Below are 26078 nucleotides of genomic sequence, written 5' to 3'. Positions count from 1 at the left end.
TTCCAGAGGGTTTTAGCACCAACAAAATAGACAGTTCTAGTGGGTATACTTTTAGGAGAAAGTCCCTGCCAGCAAAGCAAGAAATATTGAAAGGTGTTATACTTTATGTTATTCAAGAAACCAACCCATGTCAAGGTTCCTGTACCAAATCTGTCTTACTTACAGAAAGTAAATCTGATGTGGCTAATTGTCTTGTGATCAATTTAATACCAGACATTTTACATATATTGAATTAGCCAAATCTGTAGCTCCAAGATTTTGATGAAAATATACTTAAAGCGCATATATTTATTATATAGTACACTGGAAATTGTATCCTCGGCTACCATTTAAACTATTGATAAAAATTTTTATTACAGTTTTCAATTTAGTAGTTTCCCAAAATTGCTATAGAGAGTATATGAGCAAAATTGTTAAAGAGCACTGCATTAGACTATAAGCTTCTAGAGGGCAGGCATTTTCATCTCAGTGATTTTTTTTTTTAAATTCCCAGTGCCTTTCACAGTATCTGATATGTCAGCCTTTAGTGTTTTATATAGATTTTTATGGCTAATCTAACCTATTTTTTTTTATGATTTTTTTCCTTGGGATACATAGCTTATTTATAAATGTGTAGTTTAATTTCAAAATATGTGAGTTTTTTCTAGATATCGTTATGATACCTAATTCTATCCCATTGTGATCACAGAATATACTCTGTAAGATATCAGTATCTTGAAATATAATATATCCCAGTGTAGGTACCCTATTCCCTTGAAAACATTGTGTATATTCTGTAGTTATTGAGTGTAATGAACTAGGTATGTCAATTAGGTCAAGGTGGTTGTTGGTAGTATTTAGATTGTGTATTTTTACTGACTTCATTTCTTTTAAAATTTTTATTGCTACATAATAATTGTACATATTTATGTGGAACATATAATTTTGATAAGTGCATACAATGTGTAGTGATCAGTTCAGGGTATTTAGGATACCCATCACTTCAAACATTTATCATTTGTTTGTGTTGGGAACATTTCAAATCTCCTCTTCTAGCTGTTTTGAAATAATATATTGTTGTTAACTACAGTCATGCTAATGTGCTATTGAACAGTAGGACTTATTCCTTCTATCTCACTATATGTTTTGTATTCGTTAGCCAACCTATCTTCATCTCCACACCACAACCACCACCTTCACCTGCCTATGGTAACTGTCATTCTATTCTTTACCTCCATGAGATCAACTTTTTTAGCTCCCACATATGAGTGAGGACATGTTATGTTTATCTTTCTGTGTCTGGTTTATTTGTCTTAACATAATGACCTCCAATTCTATCCATGCTTCTGCAAATGATAGGATTCCATTCCTTTTTATGGCTGAGTAGTATTGCATTGTGTATGCATACAACATTTTCTGTATTCATTCATCTGTTCATAGATATTTAGGTTGTTCCATATCTTGGCTGTTGTGAATAAAGCTGCAATAAATATGGCAGTGCAGGTATCCCTTTGATAGACTGATTTCCTTTTCTTTGAATAAATACCCAGTAGTGGGACTGATGGATCATATTAACCTGCTGTTTTACCTTAAGTGAGTTATTTAAGCTCTGTATGCCTCTTTGCTTATTTGTCAAAGGTATAATATACTTTTTTACCCAATAGAGATGATGTGAAGTTCAATTGAGCTTATGTATGTGAAAATGCTTTGAAAAGTATAAAAAACATCCTAAGTAGATTTTCTGTTAAAAAAAGTAAAATACCATAAAAGTATTAGTGAAAGTAAGGGAGACATGAAAAAGAACAAGTTAGGAAGATTTACACTTCTTGATTTCAAAACTTACTACAGAGCAATGCTAATCAAGGTAGTGTGGATAGATCCTGGGGCAGAACTTAGGGAAAAAAAAAAAAGAAGATAGTGTGGTACTGCTGCTACAAGGATAGACATATAGATCAATGGAATAGAATTGAGAGTCCAGAAATAGACCCCATATTTGTGGTCAGCTGTTTTTGACAAGGGTGCCACAACCATCCAATGGAGAAAGAATAGTCTTTTCAACAAATGGTGCTGAGACTATGAGCCATACACAAAGAATGAAACCAGACTCTTACCCCATACCATATACAAAAATTAACTCCAAATGGATCACAGACCTCAATGTAAGACCTAGAATTTTAAAACTTTAGAAGAAAATATAGGAGTAAATCCTCATCATCTTGGATTTTGCAAAGAATTTTTAGATAAGACACAAAGCATGAGCAACAAAGACAAAACCAGATAATTGTACTCTATTAAAATTAAAATTTTTGTGCTTCAAGGTGAAGTCTAATAAGAGACTAGTATCTAGAATATACAAGTTATACAAATCAATGATTAGAAGGTACCCAACTGAAAAATGATCAAAGGGCCTAATAGACATTTCTCCAGAAAAGATATATGACCAATAAGCACATGAAAAGATGCTCAACATCCTTTGCTATCGGAGAAATGCAAATCAAAACCATAGTAGGTATCATTTCACACGCATTAAGATAATTACAGTCAGAAAGTCAGGTAATAACAACTGTTGGCTAGGATTAGGAGCAATCTGAATCCTCATACACTGCTAGTAGGTATGTAAAATGTGCAACCACTGTGGAAAACATTCTGGCAGTTCATCAAACAGTTAAATGTTGAGTTGCCATGTGACCAAACAGTTCTACCCCCAAAGTATATACTCAAGGGAAATGAAAGTATATGTCCATGCAAAAGCCTGGCCATGAATGTTCTTGGCAGCATTATCTACTCTAGCAAAATGGTAGAAATAACCCAGATGTCCATCAATGGATGAATGGCTAAACTGTGGTGTATCCAATAAAAGAGAATATTATTCGGTCATAAAAAGGAACAAAGTGATTATGTGCTACAGCATGAATGTACCTTGAAAACATTGTGCTAAATGAAAGAAACCAATCATCAAGATCACATATTAATGGTCCATTTATATGTAATATCCACAATAGGTATATTTATAGAGACAGAAAGTAGGTTAATCATTGCTTAGGGGCATGAGGGAGGAGGGGGGTGACAACTAAAAGATACGGGGTTTCTTTGGGAAGTGATGAAAATGTTCTATAATTGACTGTAGTGATGATTGCACTTAACTGTGAATATCCTGAAATCCATTAAATCGTACAGAGGAGATTTCCACTTCTGGGAAAGTCAAATAGATATACTTTCTATATTCTTCCTACTGAGTACAATAAGCATAAGACATTACATATAAAAACAAGCATAAGAAGACTCTGAAAGATGGAGAGAAGCCAGAAGAACTAGGGACTTTAGGACTGAAGGATGACATAGTGGTGCATTTTCTGGGTTTTCTTTTTTGCCTCATATATCCCAGACTTGGAGCTGAAGAACTCAGCAACCTAGAAACACCAATGGGTGCAAACAAAAAGCACCAACCAAAGCCTGCTCTTTCTAGCCAAAGGACCAGGAAAGGTGCAACCTAAAAAGGCAGAAAAACATTTAGATAATAACTGCGCTACTCCAGCCAAACACCACAGAAAATTCCTTGACCCCATCCCCACCCTGACAGCAAAGGTCAGGTAAGGAGCCTAGACTTCCATCTTCATGAGGCTGTAATGAGGTGCCCCCAACACCACACTGGGCTAGTATCAAATAGTGCCAGAGAAGGCCAAGTAGAAATCCAAGACTTTCATGTCTACCAGTTGGTAATGAGTCTCCCATTCACACCCAAGTGTCAGTGGAGACTACATGGGAAACGTAGAATTCCATCGTCATCAATATTACTGAGGCACCTGCTCTCCACTGGAGTCATTTCAGAGGAGGCCTCTTGGAGAATTGGGACTTTTACCATCACCCAGCAGTAGTGAGGTCACCCTTACCACTGTGTCAGTGAACATCACATAGGAAGCCAGAACTCCTGCCTCCACATATCAGTAATGAGGATCTTCCCTGCTTCCCAGTTGTCAACAGAGATTGAGTAGGGAACATATAATTTTACCTCCACCTGGCAGAAACAAGTCAGCACTTTCACCTGACTCTCTGCTCTTTTCCCTCATACAGCAGAGTCTTCAAACAACCAGCTAAAACAGGAATTTTAAATAAGATCCAGACTCTTATGAAAATGTGTACATTTCAATAAAAAATTACACATCATATCCAGAACCAGGAAAATCTCAAACTGAATTTAAAAAAAAAAACAGCAGATGTCCACACCAAGATTACAAATATTTAAAACAACCTTGATAGAAATGCTTCAGTAAGTAATTGATAACAGAATTGAAACAAATGAAAAATAGTCTCAGCAAAGAAATAGAAAATGTAAAGAACAACCAAATGAAAGTTTTAGAGTGAAAAATATGATAACTGAAATAAAAGGCTCTGTAGTTGTACCCAACAACCAAGTGGAGTGGGAATGGGGGTACAGAAGATCAGTAAACTGGAAGATAAAACAGTAGAAACAGCCTGAACAGCACAGAAAATAAACTTAGGCTGGACATGGTGGCTTACACCTGTAACCCTAGCATTTTGCGAGGCTGAAGCTGGAGATTGCTTGAGCCAGGAGTTTTGAGACCAGCCTGGGCAACATAGTGAGATCCCATCTCTCCCAAAATATAGAAAAATGAACCATGTGTGGTGGCGGGCACCTGTGATCGCAGCTACTTGGGAGGATGAGATGGGAGGATTGCTTGAGTCCTGGAGGTGGAGGTTACAGTGAGTAAAGATCATGTCACTGCTCTCCAGCCTGGGTGATAGAGCAGACCGTGTCTCAAAAAAAAAAAAGAAAAGAAAAAGAAAGTAAAAGGAAAAGAAAAGAAACCTAAAAATAATGAACAGAGAATCAGGGACCTGAGGGACATTAACAAAAAAAAAAAAATCTAGCATTCTGTTATCTGAGTCCAAGAAGGAGAGGAGAAAGAGCCTGGGTCTGAAAAAGTACTTGAAATACTTGAAGAAAGTGCTGAAAACTTCCTAAATTTGGTGAGAGACATAAAGCTGTAGATTCAAAAAGCTCAGTGAAACCCAAACAGGATAAATCAAAAGAAATCTATAGTAACACGCATCATAATTTAATTTCTGAAAACTAAAGACAAAAATTCTTGAAAGCATCCAGAGAAAAAGTGTACCTTATCTGTGGGGGGAAACTATTAAAAAGATAGCAAATTTCTTATCAGAAACTGTGGGAGCCAGATGCTGAAAGAAAAAAGAACTGTCAACCCAGAATCTGTTTTTTGTTTGTTTATTTGTCTGTTTGTTTTGAGGTGGAGTCTCACTCTGTCATTCAGGCTGGAGTGCAGTGGCATGATCTCGGCTCATTGCAACCTCCACCTCCTGGGTTCAAGTGATTCTTGTGCCTCAGTCTCCCGACGTAGCTGGGATTTCAGTCATGCGCCACCACACCCCGCTAATTTTTTTTGTAATTTTGGTAGAGATAGAGTTTCACCCTGTTGGCCAGGCTGGTCTCAAACTCCTGGCCTCAGGCAATCCCCCCGCCTCCCCCTCCCAAAGTGCTGGGATTACAGGCATGAGCCACTGTGCCCAGCAGACCCAGAATCTGATAACTCGCAAACATATCCTTCAGGAATGAAGAGAAGGTCAAAACATTCTCAAATGAAGAGAAACTTAGAGAACTTGTTACTAGCAGACCTACCCTAAAACAATCACTGAAAGAAGTTTTATTAATAGAAAGGAAATGATAAAAGGAAGAATTTTGAAACATCAGGAAGGCAGACCATGGCAAGAAAAAAATGGATAGGTACAATCACTGTGCTTTCTCATCTTGAGTTGTCTTAATTATTTTTGACTGTTGAAGCAAAAATTATAACCCTGTCTGATGTGTTTTCAAATATATGTAGAGGAAATATTTATGACAATTATATTTCAAACAGGGTTGGTAAAGGAACATATAGTAAGGTAGGGTTACTTTACTTAAACAGGTAAAATGACAACACTAGTAGGCTGTGATAAGTTTTGTGTATATAATGTAACACATAGAGCAACCACTACAAAAGTATCCAACAGTGTACACTCAAAAGAATGATAGTTAAAAACAGAGTTCTAGAAAATGTTCAAGTAACCCATAGGAGGCAGGAAAAGTAAAACAGAGAAATGAAAAACAGAAAATAAACAGAAAATAAGATGGCAAGCTTAAGCCCTATCCTGTCAATAATTACATGAAATATAAATGATCTAAATGTACCAATTAAAAGACAGAGATTGGCAGAGTGGATTAAAAAATATGACCCACCTATGTGTTACCTAAAAGAAACTCACTTGAAATATAAGAATATAGGCTGGGCGCGGTGGTTCATGCCTGTAATCCCAACACTTTGGGAGGCCAAGGTGGGCAGATCACCTGAGGCCAGGAGTTCGAGACCAGCCTGGCCAACATGGTGAAACCCCCTCTCTACTAAAAGTGCAAAAATGAGCCGGGCATGGTGGCAGACACCTGTAATCCCAGCTACTCAGGAAGCTGAAGCAGGAGAATTGCTTGAACCCGGGAGGCGGAGGTTGCAGTGAGCCAAGATCATGCCACTGCATTCCAGCCTGGGTGACAAGAGCGAGACTCCATCTCAAAAAAAAATAAATAAATAAATAAAAAATATATATAAAAAACAATATAGACTGGCAGAAAGTAAAAGGATAGAAAAAGTTATACTGTGCAAACATCAATCAAAGAAAAGCCAGAGTGACTGCATTAATATCAGATCAACTTTAGAGCAAAGAAAATTACTAGAGACCAGAGGACATTATATAATTATAGAAGGATCAGTTCACCAAGAAGACATAGCAACGCTAAATGCGTGTGCATCAAATAACAGAACTACAAAATATGTGACACAAAACCTGACAGAACTGAAAGAAGAAATAGAGAAATTCACAATTATAGTTGGAGACTTCACACCTCAACAGTTAAGAGAAAAACTAGACAAAATCAGCAAGTACATGGAGGAATTCAACAACAGCAGCTACCAACAAGATCTAATCTACATATGTAAAATATTCCACCCAACAATGGCAGAATATATGTTATTTTCAAGTTCCCACAGAACATATACCAAGATAGATCATATCCTGGGCCATAAAACAAGCCTCAACAAATTTAAAAGCATTGAAATAATAGAGTATGTCCTTGAACCCCAATGGAATCAAACTTGAAATCATTAACGAAAAGATAACAGGAAAATCTCCAAACACTTGAAAAGGTTACATCCTATATCCTTCAATTCATATAACATTCTTGAAATGATAGTTATAGAAGTGAAGAACAGATGAGTGAGTGATTGCCAGGGGTTAAGGAGGGGATAGAGTAGGACGGAAGTGGTTATGGCTCACATAAGAGGGCAATATGGGGGATTCTTGAATTTTTGAACATGCTCTCTTAACTATCAATGTCGTCAGTATCCTGGTGGTGATAGAGTTTTGCACTGGGGCGCTCTGGGTAAAGTGTACAAGGGATTTCTTTTTAATTTTTTCATTCCTTCATATGACTCTCCAGATGTTTAATTTAAACAATAGAGATCAGCAAATGTGAAGTGTTTACAGCAAAGGAACACTGAACTGAGACTTTCTCCTTTACGTTATCAGAGAATTAACTTGAAAATAAGTAACTTTCTGAACTAAAGTAAAACAAAACAAAAAATCTACCTGGAGATACCATTTGTCACCTATCAGATTAGCAAAGATCATGAAGTGTGATAATATATTTGAAAGGATATGAGGGAAACAGGCCTTCTCATACATTGTTGGTGGCATCTGTGGAGGGCAACTTGGTAGTGTGTTTTGAAATTAGAAGTCCACATGCCCTTTGACTTAAAGTTTCATGTTTAACTATTTGTCTGTAGGTGTACTTTCACAAATGGAACATGATATGAGTTCAGTGTTACTTGATGCAGCATTGACTGTGATAGCAAAAGACAGAAAACAACCTAAATATCCTTCAAGTAGGGGACTAAATGATTGTACCTCAGTAAAATGAACTTCTGTGAAGCCAGGAACCAAAAATGAGGAATCTCTTTACTTACTAATGAGTATTTTTCAAGGTATATTAATTCCAAAAGCAAGATGCAGAATGTTTTATATGCACGTACTGTGTGTATGTGCACACAAACGTGCATGGATGTGTGCATACAAACATATAAGTATTTAATTATATATGCAGATAATATTTTTCTAAAGATACTTAAATTGCTTTCTGAGAAGGTAACTGAGTAGTTGCAGGTGAGAGACATGGAAGGAAGAATTTTGGTATGCTTTTTTAATACTTTAAAATTTTTAATTATGTAAATGTATTACTGAGTTAAAAATAAATTTTAAACTGGAAGAGATTGAGGTAATCTTACAGTAATGGCACAAAAATCTAACAATCATGTATGTATTCAGCCATTAGTAACTGACACTGATATTTGAGATGTGTTCAGTTCACATGGTGCAGGGATTTTTTTTGTAATTTTTCATTTTACCTGTTATTCTTAGTTTTTAATTGCAAAGCATATATATAAATGGTTTTCCCTAAGTAGGGAAATACTGGTGATTTTCAATTTTTTTTTATTCTCTTCTATTTCCCTAATTTTCTGTAATGAACACAAATTCTTGGCTTCTGTGCCTCACACAGGTCCGGGGAATATCATCCAATGCAATAACCCTGATATTAACATGTATTATATTTATAATCAGAAAATAAAAATTGTTTTAAAATCTTTTTACAGATCACTTTGTTGTTTTTTAAATGTAACTAAACTGTAATTAAGTTCTGCATTTCTAATTTTTGTTTTGGACTGTAATAAGTACTAACAAATCAGGAAGCCAGTTTTATGAGTTAATACAACACAGCGAATTAATCATTTTGTCAAACTGGTATTACTGTTTTAACTTTTCCCCAAACTATTTCCATACTTGATTTTTTTCTCCCTGGCCTTGGTGTGCCCTGACAGCCTTTATAATTTACCATTAACACCTAGTAGGCTAACAAAAGATGCATAGTACACAGCAGTTGATACCTTTCCTAGTTAACTCCTACTAATTAGAAATCCTCAAATACTTAAAAAGTACCAGTACAAACAAATCAATTCTAACAATTCAAAATTAAGTATTGGTTGATAACATGCAAAAGACTTTGTTCCCAATTTTTTTCTTAAGCAAGAAGTTTGAGTCTTTCTCAGTGGTGTGTTTGGGTTTTGTTTAATTAATTTATGTGGCTCTTCATTACTTCTAGGTAAATCTTACAAACCATTGTGGTTTTATGGGAGGACTACAAAAAAACAAAAGCACTGGATTGACCACTCCATATTTTGCTACCTCTACAGTAGAAGTAATATTTCACGTGTCAACAAGAATGCCTTCTGATTCTGATGATTCTTTGACCAAAAAAGTAAGTGCTGAGAAGTGCTTTCAAATTAAAATGCTCATAATTGAGACAGTTAATACAGAAAATACGTAAGTAAGAAATCGAATGGATCAAGCACTGTTTCTGGTTATAGTATACCACTCCACCCAGTGCTGTCTTGAAAATAGGGTGGTTGTACAGCAAACTATGTTTTCTTTAAGAAACAATGATATGGTTAAAGGTTGCAGTCTTTTTTTAAAATAAACGTTGTTGTGTATATTTAGGGTTTACAACATGAAATGTTGTGGGATACATATAGATAATAAAATGGTTACTATATTGAAGCAAATTAACGTATCTATCATCTCACCTAGTTTTTTTATGTGTGTATGACAAGAGCAGCTAAAATCTACTTATTTAACAAAACCCCAAATACCATACAATTTTTATTGTGTGTTAAATCTCTAGACTTGTTCATCCTACATATCTGCTACTTTGTATCCTTTGAGCTCTGTGTCCCCGTTTCATACCCCACTCCACCCCTGGTAACCACTGTGTTATTCTCTATCTCTGTATATTTTCTCCTTTATTTTTTTTTTAGATTCCGCATATAAGTGATACCATGCAATATTTTTTCTTTCTGTGTCTGGCTTATTTCACTTAGGACACATAATGTCCTCCAAGTCCATTCATGAGTAGCAAGTGGCAGAATCTCCTTTTTTAAGGTTGAATAATATTACATTGTATGCATATATACCACATTTTATCAATTTGTACATTGATGGACAGTTTTGCATATCTTGGTTATTGTGAATAATACTACAGTGAACATAGGAATGCAGATATCCTGAGGAGGTGGTGATTTCATCTCCTTTGAGTGTATGCCCAGAAAAAGGTTTGCTAAGTCATATGGTAGTTCTATGTTTAATTTCTTTAAGAACCTCCGTACTTTTTTTTTTTTCATAATTGCTGTACAGTCTACATTTCTACCGACAGTGTACTAGTGTTCCCCTTTCTCCACATCCTTACTGATGTTTGTTATCTCTTACCTTTTTGGCAATAGCATTCTAATGAGTATAAAGTGATATCTCATAGTGGTTTTAATTTGCATTTCTGTGATGATTAATGTGATTGTTGAGCCTTTTCATATACCAGTTCACCATTTTTATGTTTTTGAATAAATGTCTGTTTAGATCCTTAGCCCAGTTTTTAATCTGGTTATTTGTTTTTCTGCTATTGACTTATAAGACCCTTATAAATTTTAGATATTAATCCCTTAATAGATAAGCAGTTTGCAAATATGTTTTCCCTCTGTAGGGTGCCTTTTCATTTTGTTGACTGTTACCTTTGTTCTGCAGAAGCTTTTTAGTTTTATGTAGTACCATTTATTTATTTTTGTATTTGTAGCCTGAGCTTTTGGTGTGATGTCCAAAAAAATCATTGCCAAGGCCAGTATCAAGGAGCTTTTCTTCTATGTCGTCTTCTAGGTTTCATGTCTTATATTTTGGTCTTTTCCCCATTTTAAGTTGATTTTTGTGTACAGTGTAAGATAAGGATGCAGTTTTATTCTTTTCCATGTGGAAATGCCATTTTCCCAAGACCATATTGAAGAGACTATCCTTTCCCTGTTGATCTTCTTGTGAAAAATTAGTTTACTGTATATGTTTGGATTTGTTTCTGGGATCTCTGTTTTGTTCTACTGGTGTATGCTTCTGTTTTTATGCCAGTACCATACCATTCTGATGACTGTAGCGTTGTAATATATAATATTATATAATATAATATAATATTTTATTTTATTTATTTTTGAGACAGGGTCTCACTCTTTCACCCAGGCTGAAATGCAGTAGTGCAATCACAGTTCGCTGTAGCCTCGACTTCTGGGCTCAAGTGATTCTCCCTTAGCTTCCTGAGTAGCTGTAACTATAGGCACTCGCCACCATGCTGGCTAATTTATTTATTTTTGGAAGAGATGGGGTTTTGCCATGTTTCCCAGGCTGGTCTCAAACTTTTGGGCTCAAGCAGTCCCTCTTCAGCCTCCAAAAATGCCGGGATTATAGGTGTAAGCCACTATGCCCAGCCTGTAATATAATTTTAAATCAGGAAATATGATGCCCCTTTGTGTTTTTTTTCTCAGTTTAGCTTTGGCCATTTGAGGTTTTTTTCTGGTTCTGTACGAATTTTAGAATTGATTTTTCTATTTCTGTGAAAAATGCCATTGGAGTTTTTATGGGGATTCCATTAAATTTATATATTTCTTTGGGTAGTATGAACATTTTAACAATATTATTTCAATCCAAGATATCTTTCCATTTCATTGTGTTTTAAATTTATATCGTCAATGTTTTATAATTTTCGGAGTACAAATCTTTCACCTCCTTGGTTAATTTATTTCTAAGTATTTTTATGGTATCATAAATAGGATTGTTTTCTTGATTTTTCAGCTAAGTCGTAATTTGTATATAGAAATGCTAGCAATTTTTGTTTGTTGATTTTGTATCCTGCACCGTTACTGAATTCACATGTTAGTTGTAACACTGTTTTTGTGGAATCTCTAGGGCTTTCTACATAGCATATCATGTCATCTGCAAATAAAGATAATTTCACTTTTTCTGTTCTGATTTGGATGCCTTATATTTCTTTTTCTTCTCTGGTTGTTCTTGCTAGTACTTCCAGTACTATCTTGAATAGATGCAGCAAAAGTGGGCATCCTTGCCCTGTATCAGATGTTAATAGAAAAGCTTTCAGTTTTTCCTCATTGGATATAATGTTAGTGGTGGGTTTTTCATAAGTTACCTTTATTGTGTTGAAGAACTTTCCTTCTATACCTAAACTGTCAAGAGTTTTACTCAATAAATGATGTTGGACTTAGTTGAATGCTTTTTCTACATCAATTGAGATGATCACATAGTTTTTAACTGTTATTCTGTTAATGTGATGTATCACATCGATTGATTTGTGTGTGTTAAATCAGCCTTGCATGCCAGGGATAAGTCCCACTTCGTCTGGATGTATGATATTTTTGATATGTTGTTGGATTGGTTCAGTTTGCTAATATTTTATTGAGGATTTTTGCATCAGTGTTCATCAGAGAAATTGACCTGTAGTTTTCTTTCCTTCTGGTGTCTTTGTCTGGCTTAGGGATCGAGGGGATGCTGGCTTTATAAAATGTTTGGAAGTATTCCCCCTCACTCTATTTTTTGGAAGAGTTTAAATATTGGTAATAATTCTTTGAATGTTTGGTAGAATTCAGCTGTGCAGCTGTCTAGTTCTGGGCTTTTTGTTGAAGCTTTCTAATTAATTCTTCAATCTCTTTGTTATTGGTCTGTTCAGACTTTCCATTTCTTCCTGATTCAATTTTGGTAGGCTGTTTTATTCTAGAAACTTATCCATTTCCTCTAGGTTATCCAATTTGTTGGCATACAGTTGTTCATAATAGTCCTTTATAATCCTTCTTATTTCTGAAGTGTCTGTTGTAATGTCTTCACTTTCATTTCTGATTGGTTACAGTCTTAACAAAGGATTTACCTTCAAGAAAATAGGGATATATTAGTCTGTTTTCACACTGCTATAAAGATACTGCCTGAGACTGGGTGATTTATAAACAAAAGAGGTGTAATTGACTCACAGTTCCACAAGGCTGGAGCAGCCTCAGGAAACTTACAATCCTGGCAAAAGGCAAAGGGGAAGCAAGGCACATCTTACATGGCTGCAGGCGAGAGAGCGAACAAAGGGGAAGTGCCACACTTTAAAACCATCAGCTCTCATGAGAACTCATTCTCTAGCACAAGAACAGCACAGGTGAAACCTTCCCCATAATCTAGTCACCTCCCACCAGGTTCCTCCCTTGACACACGTGGATTACAATTTGAGATGAGATTTAGTTGGGGACACAGAGCCAAACCGTATCAAGGGATATAACAAATTGAAAGATTTCTGTGTTTGTTTACATTGGTAAAATTATATTTCAAGGCCCTTAGTACATGGACTCAGATACAATGTTTATATTGACTGAGGGAGAGGAAAAAATAAAATAGAAATTATTCCAGGCCAGGTGTGGTGGTTTATGCCTGTAATCCCAGAACTTTGGGAGGCCAAGGTGGAAGGATTGCTTCAGCCCAAGAGTTTGAGACCAGCCTGAGTAACATAGCAAGACCCCCTGCCAAAAATTTAAAAATTAGCCAGGCATGGTAACATGTGCCTATAGTCCCAATTACTCAGGAGGCTACCGTGAGAGGATTGCTTGAGCCTGGGATGTCCAGGCTACAGTGAGCCGTGGTCACACCACTACACTCCAACCTGGGTGACAAAGTGAGACCCTGTCTCAGGAAAACACATACATACATACAAAGCACTTAAAATATAACATGCTGTATCCCATACATTTGAGCTAAAACTAATGTAACAAATAAGCATTACTTAATTGAAATAAATCTTGCTACCTTAGAATCTGTAAGGGATATCATAGAATGATATTGACGGTCCGCAACTGTTAAAATTTACACCACCATTTTGCTGTAGCTCACACAGCCATGGAAAAGTCATTGTAGCTACAGAGATACCTCAGAGTACAGTTTTACGTATTCAACTCATAGTTGGTTTTGTGAGAAACATTTTTAAAAGTAAAACTTTATCCAACATTTCTCCTTTACCTCTTCCTTCTCCTCCTCTTTCTTCTCAGTTTGTTTGTTTTTGCCCCAGAGTTCTACTGAAAATCCTGTCCTCAGTGTATCCAAAACTATTACTAAATGTAACCAACTGAACATGATCAGCCATTTCACTTGATACTCTGTTGCCTGATATCAAAGCTCTTTGCACTTTGCTAATAAGCTTTGAAACAGGGTTATTAACATACTGTTTTTAAAAGGAAGTTTAGGACTCTTTACAAATCTTTTATAAGATTTGATTGACTACTGCATTGGTCTGTTTTCACATTGCTATAAAGAGTACTGAGACTGGGTGATTTATAAAGAAAAGAAGTTTAATTGACTCACAGTTCCATATGGCTGGGGAGGGCTCGGGAGACTTACAATCATGGTAGAAGGGGAATCAGGCACATCTTATGTGGCGGCAGGCAACAGAGAGTGTGAGCATGTGAAGGAGTAACTGTCAAACCCTTATAAAACCATCAGCTTTCATGAGAATTCACTACCACTAGAACAACATAGGGAAAACTGCCACCATGATCCAATCACCTCCCACCAGGTTCCTCCCCCAATACCCAGTGATTACAATTCAAGATGAGATTTGGTTGGGGACACAAAGGCAAACTATATCAACTACCTTTTAATGCCTTTTGTTTACATTTTATAATATTGTTAGAAATTGCCTAATAAATGGATAATAGCTAGGAAAACTAATATCTGGGTACTAATTAGATTGCAATGAGTGGTGGGGTAGAGGTAATTAATAAGTCTAGGAAAGCATATTCAGTGAAAAGTTTGCTACAGAATTTTTTGGCATATGCTTTTTAGAAGTACAAGATAAGACATCAATACTGATAATAGTATATGATGTTAAATAGGATTGCAATAAAGATTTGTTAAAACTTCACATAAACCGTTTGTTCGAGGAATTTACCTTAAATCTCTATGAAAATAAATTATACCCAAAGTAGACACAATTATAAGTATAGTGTAAAAAGATAAATAAGCCAGGCACAGTGGCTCACACTTGTAATCCCAGCACTTTGGGAGGCTAAGGTGGGAGGATTGCTCAAGCCCAGGAGTTGGAGATCAGTCTGGGTAACATAGTGACACCCTGTACTTACAAAAAAAAATTAGCCAGGCATGGTAGTGCATGCCTGTAGTCCCAGCTATTTGGAGGCTGAGGTGGGAAGATTGCTTGAGGCCAGGAGCTTGAGGCTGCAGTGAGCCAAGATTGTACCACTCACTGCACTCCAGCCTCAGTGACAGAGTGAAACACTGTCTCAAAAATAAATAAATTTAATCAGGGCTCCATGGACATAATTTTTAAACCCCAGTGCAGAGTCTAAAATTAATAATATATTACTATTCTACTGTCCTACAATAGTGACTGTTTTAAGTATATTTCTCATGTATTTGTTTTTTAAACGTTATTAATTTTTTAATTGATAAATTGAAATTGTATATATTTATGATATACAACACATTTTGATATATGTAAACATTGTAGAATAGCTAAATCAAGCTAATCAATAATTCCAAGAACCTATTGATGACATCGTGAGGACTTACTGTACTCCATCTTTCTGTGAGTTCAACTTTTTTAGATTCCACTTAAAAGTGAGATCATGGATTGTCTTTTTGTGCCTGGCTTAACTTACCTGACATAATGTCCTTCAAGTTAATCCATGTTTTTATAAATGACAGGATTTCCTTCATTTGTAGGATTGAATAGTGTTCCATTTTGTATATATACCACATTTTCTTTATCCATTCATCAATTGATGGACTCTTAGATTGATTCCATATCCTGGTTATTGTGAATAAGGCTGCACTGAATGTGAGCGTGCAGATAATGTCTTTGACATACTGATTTCATTTTCTCTGGATATATACCCAGTAGTGGGATTGCTGGATTATAATGATAGTTCTAATTTTTAATTTTTTGAAGAACCCCCATACTGTTTTCCATAATGCCTGTACTAATTTAAATTCCCACCACCTATGTAACAAAGTCCCCTTTTCTCCACAGCCTTGCCATTACATTTTGTCTTTTTGATAATAGTCATTCTAATAGGATATCTCATCATGGTTTTATTTGTAAAAATTAATAGTATCTTAGATTGCAAACCTAAAAGTGGAACAAAGTAGATTATTTTCTATTAAAATGACTTTTTTATTAAAGAAAACTGTCAGGATATTTTTACTTCACTGTATTAAACTTGGTAATTATATGGCACTTGATACTTTATTCCTGTGACCTTTGTAGAAATGTCAAATAAGATGCCTGTTTCCCTCAAAATAGTCACAAGGGTCCTTAATTATTTTAAAAGAAGAATCTGAAATGGATGTTTAATAATCCTTTGTCATAGCAAATAAGACAAATTTTAGGCATGATAGCACCATTTAAGAGCTGTTGGCCAGGAGCAATGGCTCACGCCTGTAATCCCAGCACCTTGGGAGGCCGAGGCGGGCAGAACATGAGGTCAAGAGATTGATGGATCATGAGGTCAAGAAATTGAGAGCATCCTGGCCAACATGGTGAAACCCTGTCTTTACTAAAAATACAAAAACTAGCTGGGCGTGGTGGCACGCGCCTGTAGTCCCAGCTACTCAGGAGGCTGAGGCAGGAGAATCACTTGAACCCAGCAGGTGGAGGTTGCAGTAAGCTGAGATCGCGCCACTGCACTCCAGCCTGGTGACAGAGTGAGACTCCGTCTCAAAAAAATAAAAGAGTTGTTAAATAATTGAGTTTTTTTTTTTATTATACTTTAAGTTCTAGGGTACATGTGCACAACATGCAGCTTTGTTACATATGTATACATGTGCCATGTTGGTGTGCTGCACCCATTAACTCATCACTTACATTAGGTGTATCTCCTAGTGCCATCCCTCCGCCTTCCCCCGACCCCACCACAGGCCCCGGTGTGTAATGTTCCCCACCCTGAATTTGAATGTTGGCCTGCCTTGCTAGGTTGGGGAAGTTCTCCTGGATAATATCCTGCAGTGTTTTCCAACTTGGTTCCATTCTCCCCGTCACTTTCAGATACACCAATCAGACGTAGATTTGATCTTTTCACATAGTCCCATATTTCTTGTTCATTTCTTTTTACCCTTTTTTCTCTGAACTTCTCTTCTTGCTTCATTTCATTCATTTGATCTTCAATCACTGATACCCTTCCTTCCAGTTGATCGAATCAGTTACTGAAGCTTGTGCATTCGTCACGTAGTTCTCGTGCCATGGTTTTCAGCTCCATCAGGTCCTTTAAGGACTTCTCTACACTCGTTATTCTAGTTCGCCATTTGTCTAATCTTTTTTCAAGGTTTTTAGCTTCTTTGTGATGGGTTCGAACTTTTTCCTTTAGCTCGGAGAAGTTTGATCATCTGAAGACTTCTCTCAACTTGTCAAAGTCATTCTCCGTCCAGCTTTGTTCCGTTGCTGGCGAGGAGCTGCGTTCCTTTGGAGGGGGAGAGGCACTCTGATTTTTAGAATTTTCAGCTTTTCTGCTCTGTTTTTTCCCCATTTTTGTGGTTTTGTCTACCTTTGGTCTTTGATGATGGTGATGTACAGATGGGGTGAGTTTGAAGTTCTGTCAGTTTTTGCTTGATGCATTTTGATGCTTTGTTGTTAGGCACCTACATGTACAGATCGCTATGTCATCTTGTAGTATTGAGTCCTTTATTATATGAGGCTTCTCTTTATCCCTGATAACTTTCTTGCTCTGAAGTCTGTTCTGTCTGAAATTAATATAGTTACTCCTGCTTTCTTTTGATTAGTGTTAGCATGGTATATCTTTTTACTTTTAGTCTATATTTGTCTTTATAGTGGCTTTCTTGTAGACAATATATATGTTTTTAGCTCCACTCTGACAATCTCTTTTAATTGGTTTATTTATAACACTTATTTTTAAAGCGATTATTAATATAGTTGAATTAATATCTGCTATATTCTTTACTGTTTTCCATTTCTGTCTGCTGTATTCTGTTATCTGTTTTTGCCCTTGTTCTTTGTTCCTGTTTTTGTCTTTTATACTTTTTCTGCCTTTTCTAGTTTTAATTGAGCATTTTATATGATTCCCTTCTCTCTCCTTTCTTAACATATCAATTATGCTTCTTTTTTTAACTTTTTAACTTTTTAGTGATTGCTATAGAGTTTACGCTATACATTTGTAGTTAATCCAAGTTACAAGTCCACTTTCAAATTACACTATACCAGCTGGGTGCAGTGGCTAACACCTATAATCCCAGCACTTTGGGAGGCAGAGGCTGGCAGATCTGTTGAGCCCAGGAGTTCAAGACCAGCCTGGGCAACATGGTGAAACCTTGTTTCTACAAGAAACACAAAAGTTAGCTAGGCATGATGGTGCATCCCCATGGTCCCAGCAACTTGGGGAGGTTGAGGCTGCAGTGGGCTATGATTGCGCCACTGCACTCCAGCCTGGGTGACAAAGTGAGACCTGTCTCAAAAAAAATTATACTGTACTGCTTATATATTACTGCTTGCAGTAACAAAGTATTCCTAATCCCTCCTTTCCATCCTTTGTATCATTGCTGTCATTCATTTCATTTATTTTAGGTATATATAAGCCTATATATATATGAATATGAGCATACATATTCAAATACATTGCTGCTATTATTAAACTATATTCTGTTAAACCAATTATGACTAAGAAAAATAAAAGTTTAATTTACCCTCACTTATTCATTCTGCATACTCTTCCTTTTATCATGTAGATCCAAGTTTATGACATATATGTTTTTCTTCTCTCTGAAGAACTTGTTTTAACATTTCTTGAAAGGTAGGTCTACAGGCTGCAAATTCCCTCAATTTTTGTTTGCCTGAGGAAGTCTTATTTCTTTTTCACTTTTGAAGGATAATCTCACAGGGTACAGAATTCTAGGTGTGTGGTATTTTTTTTTCCTCTCTCAATACTTTAAATATTTCACTCTACTCTCTTCTTGCTTATGTAATTTCTGAGACATCAGAAGTAATTTTTATCTTTGCTACTCTGTAGGTAAGATTTTTTTTCCTCTGGCTTCTTTGAAGAATTTTTCTTTCCCCTTGATTTTCCAAGTTTAAATATGATGCACCTAGGTGTAGTTTTTTGACATTTACCCTGCTTGGTGTTCACTGAGCTTCCTGGATCTGGGTTTATGACTGACATTAAGTTGGAGAAATTCTCCGTTATTATTGCTTCAAATATTGCTTCTGTTCCTTTTTCTCTTTCTTCTTCTTTTGGTGTTCCCATTACATGTATTTACATCTTTCGTGGTAGTCCCACAGTTTTTGCATATTCTGTTTGAACATAAGTCTTTTTTCTCTTTGCTTTTCTGTTTGGGAGGTTTCTATTGAGATATCCTGAAGCTCAGAGATTCTTTCCTCGCCTGTGTCTTGTCTGTGAATGAGCCTATCAAAGACATTTTAAAGTTTCTGTTCCAGTGTTTTTTTTAACTCTAGCATTTTTTCTTAATTTTTCCTAGAATTTCCATCTCTCTACATATATTGTCCACCTGTTCTTACATGTTGTCTACTTTTTCCATTAGAGCCCCATAGCATATTAACCATAGTTGTTTTAAATTCCTGGTCTGATAATTCTAGCATCTCTGCCACATCTGACTCTGGTGCTTATTCTGTTCTGGTGCTTATTCTGTTCTGATGCTTGTTCAGTCTCTTTAGACTATGCTTTTTGTCTTGTAATTTTTTGTTGAAATCTGAACATATGCTCGGTAAAAGGAACTCTGGTAAACAGGCCTTTAGTGGTATGGTGGTAAGGTGTGGGGGAAGGGGAGGCACTCCATTGTCCCATCGTTAAGTTTCAGTATTTTGCTGAGCCTGTGGCCCTGGATTGTGAACTTCACTAGTGTTTTTCAGTCCCTTCCCTTAGGTGGGACAGTATGACCTTCCAAGGAGCCAGAGTTGGCTATTTTTCTTCTCCCAGGTAGGTTAGGCGTTGGTAAAATAGTTTCTACTGAGGGCAGGCCTTTTAAAGAAGAACAGAATGTTTTGGTGTGTTTCAAATAATTGTTTTCCTCTCCCCCTCCATAAAGCAAGAGGATATTTTTCTCTATTATTCACTGTGAGGACCTGGTAGAGCTCTTGGAAATAAAACTCACAAAAGTAGGGGAGTTCCCCATAAGACTGGTTTCTCCTGGAGTTTTTAACTCTTAGACTTGTCCACACTGAGCTTCCAGCAGTTCAATTCAGGTTTTCCTACACTGGCACTAGATCCCATCAGTCAGCTGTAATTATCTGTCTCTGTCCAGTGGGACACCAGGAATGGGGAGGGGAGCATTTTTCCTGTGACTTCATGTCTCTGATGATGCTAAAAAGAATTGTTGATTTTCAGTTTGTTCGGCATTTTACTTGTTGTTAGATCAAAGTGGTGACTTCAAACCTTTATATGCTGCACCAGAAACTGGAAGACCCAGAACTTGTTTTTTGTTTTTTTGGTTTTGTTCCACAACTTTTTAAAATTTTCAAACAGCAACTTTGTACCCATTAAACAGTAATTCCCCATTCCTCCTTCCACTACCCCTGGTAACCTTTAATCCGCTTCCTCCATGAATTTGCCAGTTCTAGGAACCTCGAATAAGTGGATTCATGAAATATTTGTCCTTTTGTGCCTATTTTACTTAGCATGTTTTCAAGATCCATTCATGTTGTAGCATACCTCAGAACTTAATTCCTTTGTTTTTTTTTTTGAGACGGAGTCTCGCTCTGTCGCCCAGGCTGGAGTGCAGTGGCGCAATCTCAGCTCACTGCAAGCTCCGCCTGCCGGGTTCACGCCATTCTCCTGCCTCAGCCTCTCTGAGTAGCTGGGACTACAGGCGCCCGCCACCGCGCCCAGCTAATTTTTTGTATTTTTAGTAGAGATGGGGTTTCACCGTGGTCTCGATCTCCCGACCTCGTGATCCGCCCGCCTCGGCCTCCCAAAGTGCTGGAATTACAAGCGTGAGCCACCGCGCCCGGCCACTTCATTCCTTTTTAAAGCTGAATAATAATCTGTTGCAAGTATATACCTCATTTTGTTTACCCATTCATCTGTGGCTGGAAATTGGGTTGTTTCCGCCTTTTGGTTCTTGTAAACAATGTTGCAGTGAACATTGGCATACAAATATCTATTTGAATCCCTGTTTTCAATTTAGCTATATAGCTAGGAGTGGAATCGCTGGGATCATATGGTAATTGTATATTTAGCTTTCTGAGAAGTTGTCAGGATGTTTTCTACAGCAACCGCATCATTTTATATTTCCACCAGCAATGCCTGAGAGTTGCAATTTTTCCACATCTTTGCCAACACTTGTTATTTTCTGTTTTAAAAAAATAATTATAGCCATAGTAGTAGGTGTGAAATGATATTTCGTTGTGGTTTTGACTTGTATTTCCCTTCTAATGATATTGAGCATCTTTTCATGTGCTTATTGCCCATTTGTATATACTCTTTGGAGAGATGTCTTATTTTCTCTAGTAGTAATTTAAATCAATTTAAGTAAAATTTACTTTGTTAGTGTCAAACTAAATTAAAGCAATGTTTCAGCTCTATATGTATGAACAATGTGGTCATATACGTCCTGACACTGCGATTCTCCAAGAAACAATAGCAGCTTTTAAGTCCAACAGAAAGGGAATTTTTATTTGATCTCATAATTCAGTGTAATTAGCCTAAACTTTCTTTTCGTAGAAATTTTTTAAAACCTTATAAACATTGATTTCTCTATATACTGATGTTTCCCATTTCCCTGTACTTAATGACTGTTGCCTTAATCTGTTCCTCAGAGTTCTAGTATATAAGATTTTTCTAAGTAGCAGGCTTATATTCTAGTTTCATTTTAGTATCACTTTATTTTTGATAGGTTAAATGTTTAAACTTAATCATAGAAGCCAGTTGTCTTATACCAGTTGTCCTTGATAAAAAATCACTTTCTGTATTGGTATTTTTTCTCCTGAATTTAATAAATTCCACATTAGTGGTAATAAGTTGAAGCTAGAACATGTGTCCTATTATAAATGAACAATTGGATATCATTAGGTTGTCCCCCCTGTCCTTTGTACATATATCTTTAGGTGTGTTAATCCATTCAGTAGACACATTAATGAGCACTGGTTGATGTGTAATATTGGAGGAAGTAAGGCTTGTTGACCTCAGCAAGGAGTTTAATACCTCTAATTAAATTAGATAGTCGACAGTCAGTATAAAGAAATAGCCATGCCTCTGGCAAGCTAGAATTATTTATGACTCTGGTCCTTTGCTTTAAACTTGGTAGGGTAAAATCATTTATATCCATTTTATAGAAACTAATTTTAGTTCTGACTTTTTATTTAAAATATGTGATTTGTAAATTATTTTCAAACATTTTATTTTCTCAGAATGAGAAGTAAATATCCTTGAACCTATTTAAATGTAGCATTTATATTTCTTGTGAAGAGAAGCTTTTTCAAGGCTCAAGACAGTAGCAGCAGAATATTTACAACATAGACTATAGTTCTTGAGCAAATTAGCCAGACATTCAGTTTAGCTAAGTTTCTCTTAGAAATGTTACACCACCATATAAAAATCCTGATATAACCCCAGTCCAAACAATCTGTTCTATAAATTATCTCTTCCTGAGGAAGACTGATGGAAAATGGTTAAAAATAATTTCCACTTAACTGAGTGTATTCACCCCTAAAAATCAAAAGTGCTGCAAGCATTGGTATAAAGTGTTCATAGGAGCCTCTCTCATTTCCTCTGTCTCCTTGTTCTAGCCACTTGCTGATACTCTGCTTCATAGGTAGCTGAATCATCCTTTTAGAAGTTTGATGAAGATCAAGTTGAGATAATTGTAACATACTTAGTTGAACTCTCTAGTCTATCTTTCATTTCCTGGACCCCCCAAAATAGGGGGAAAGAAGCACTTTATTTAAGTCCATTTCCTCTGAAATACTATTAGTGTAATGGAAAGTGTTTCATTTTCTGTCTTGAAATTTAGTCACAATAGTTGTGCAAATAAATGAACCTTGTGGTGCTGCTTGGTCTGATTTTTTATTTTAAATCTGTTTTTCTTTATTTTACACAGAAATATAAGATTTTTCCCAAAGAACTATATGCTAAATATAGTCTGGAAAATGAATTTGTTCAAAAAACAAATTTAAGGAATAATTTTTAAAATTTTTTATTATTTTAGTAAAAGTGAAGTTAGGGTTATAGTTAATAAGTGCTGTGAAATTATGCTCATTGTTTGAGCCCCAAATATAACAACCTTATAGAAGAAACTCTGCCCCTAACTCCAGTTTTTACATATATACTCCTAATGACAAGAATAGAGGATTGAGAAAACAGAAAATATAAATGGTTCAGTGCAAGTTTATCTCACCACAGTAAATGTTATGTGGGTGAGATAGCAGAGGCCTCTCATTGTATAGGAAATAAAATTCTTTTTTTTTTTGAGATGGAGTCTCACTATGTCGCCACACTGGAGTGCAATGGCACAATCTCTGTTCACTGCAACCTCCACCTCTTGGGTTCAAGCGATTCTCCTGACTCAGCCTCCCGGGTAGCTGAGACTATAGGCATGCACCACCTTTTAGTAGAGGCAAGGTTTCACCATGTTGGCCAGGATGGTCTCGATCTCTTGACCTCATGTTCTGCCCGCCTCAGCCTCCCAAAGTGCTGGGATCACAGGCGTGAGCCACTGTGCCCGGCCAGGAATAAAATTCTAATTCCTCACTATGGCACTACGTGATTTGGCCCCACCAGCCTGCCTACCTCTAGATCTCATCTCCTGTCTTTTTCCTTTTCATTTACCATAATCTGGCCTCACTGACTGTCATTCTAACCTTCCAACATGTCAAACTCATTCACATCTTAAGGGCTCTGTACACTTACTACTCTCTCAGTTTGAAATGTTTTTTCTCCACATTATCAGGTTTCCTCATTCTAATTGTTCTGTTCTTAAACTCACATGACAGTTTCTCAGAAAGGCCTTTTTAGACCATCCTAGCTAAATAAGCCCCCTTCTACTCAGGAACTTTATCACATTACCCTATATTATTTTCTTTATAGATTTATCAGCGTGTAAGTTTACCTTGTTTATTTTTGTATATGTTTATCTGACTCCTTCCACTAGAATATCAAGGTCATGAGAGCAAAGATTTTGTCTCTTTTGCTTACTGCTGTATCTCCAGCACCTAGTACCAGGCCTGTTAGCATTTAACAAATGTTTGTTTAGTGAATTACCACAGCTACCATAGCCACAAATCAAAAGAACTATCTATAGACACCTTTGTCTTTATCAAAGTGACATACTTAAATAAATGCCATAACTGCAGATAATTCTATTTTTATGCTATGTACTAGGTATGATAGGAAAAAAATGCAAGGTAAGTATTGTTATATTATCTTTTTAATAGTCACCAGTATTTATTGAATGCCCACTCTGCTAAGGCATAGTATTGGGTGCTGTGCCTGTTGTTTTCAAGAAACTTTTCCTGATTGCTAAAAATGAATAATATAAACAGTAAGTGAATGTAGGAAAATATGTATGACTATTAGAAGGTATATTAAAGCATGTTTTCTCACATGATTGAGGGATATATCATAGAGTGTGTTTTACTAAGTGTGAGTGCCTGAAAGATGGGGGAAAGAATGGGGACTTGGGGCAGTAAGAATACTAAGTTACAGTTTCTACACATATACCCCTATCTCCTGAAGTAACTGCCTAACCTAATTAACTTCTGTGTGTTCTTCAGCTTTTAGTTCAAGAGCTGTTATAGATCCATGTCCTTTGTTATTTGTATTCAGAAAAGTATATTTAGAGCATCATTTGTATTTTTAAATTATTTATTTATTATATAGTTATTTTACTCTGTCTCCTCCACTGTACACAAAGCTTTGCTAGCAGAGACCATGTCTGGTTTTATTCATTGTTGCATCTGCAAAAGCTAGCATTTGGTTGGCTCTCAATATTTGGTTATGAATGAAAGAAGGTGGATATGGAGGAGGGAAGGAAGAGAAAAAAGACTTTTTAAGACCTCATGAATTAGTATGTATGGTATGTAGGATGAGTAGCATGTGATCTAAGACAGCAGTAGAGGAATAGGAAGGAAAGTACAAAAAAGGAATATACTTTTTTTAAAAAAATGAAGAGCTCATTAGAGATGTAGTAAGGAAAACAGAGTAATCAAAAAAGACTAAAAGACTATCAGGTTTTAATCCTGAGTGATTGTAATTAGTTGTTAGGTACTTTGAACAGAAATGGAGAAGTCAGGAAGATAAGCTGATTTAGTGAGAGACATAATACAATTACTTTATAAGAATTCTAGTCTCCAGCCCCAGATGAATGATATTATATGGCACTGAGGAAATCTAGAATTGACTCTGGAATTCCTGTTGGTAATCATGAAGAATGAGTGCATTGCCATAAGATGAATGTCTTAGTCCATTCAGGCTGATATAACAAAAATACCATAGACTGAATGGCTTATAAACCACAGAAGTTTATTTCTCACAGTTCTGGGGGCTGAGAAATCTAAGATCAAGATGCTGACAGATTCATTGTCTGGTGAGGGACCACTCCCTTGTTCACAGATGACCATCTTCTCATTGTAACCTTATATATAATAGCAGAAGAGTCAAGTAAGCTCTGTGGGGTCTCTTTTATAAGGACACTAATCCCTTATAAAGGAGCCCTCATAACCTAATCACCTCCCAGAGTTCCCTACCTTCCAATACCATCACATCGGGGGGCTAGGATTTCATGATATGAATTTGGGGGGTGGGTGGGATGCAAACATTCAGTCTGTAGCAATGGGTGAACATCTGATTTTCACAGAAGAACATGGAGCAGGCCATAGACTATAGAAATTAACCAACATTCATGAGCTTCATGTCAGTGCCTGGCAAAATAGGATTATTAAACAGATGGTTTGTGAGCACTTAGATAATGAAGTGTAGTGATCACTAGGAGCCACCATGAGTTCACCATGACAAATCACATCAAAATAACTTAATTTGTTTTAATAGGATTACTAGATTAGGGAAAACCATGGACTGCAATAAAGCATTTAACTAAGTTGCTTGTTGTGGACAAGTTGAAGAGATGTGGTCTTAATAAGAGTTTGGTAAGTATATTCATGA

The 26078-nt window shown here is 36.3% G+C and overlaps 1 protein-coding gene across 3 annotated transcripts in view; it reads left to right on the top strand.

Moving 5' to 3' along the window:
• The window catches only part of RALGAPA1 (Ral GTPase activating protein catalytic subunit alpha 1), a 286431-nt gene that overhangs the window by 218423 nt on the left and 41930 nt on the right, over positions 1-26078 (top strand). For all 3 annotated transcript variants that reach the window (XM_058429656.1, XM_032134679.2, XM_032134668.3), the window contains one exon: positions 9203-9358. In XM_058429656.1, the coding sequence (XP_058285639.1) occupies positions 9203-9358 (156 nt within the window). The remainder of the gene's footprint in view (positions 1-9202; positions 9359-26078) is intronic.

This window comes from Hylobates moloch, unplaced genomic scaffold (genome assembly GCF_009828535.3).
Source record: "Hylobates moloch isolate HMO894 unplaced genomic scaffold, HMol_V3 SCAFFOLD_16, whole genome shotgun sequence".
Lineage (NCBI taxonomy): Eukaryota > Metazoa > Chordata > Mammalia > Primates > Hylobatidae > Hylobates > Hylobates moloch.
This window is presented reverse-complemented; position numbering and strand designations above follow the sequence as displayed.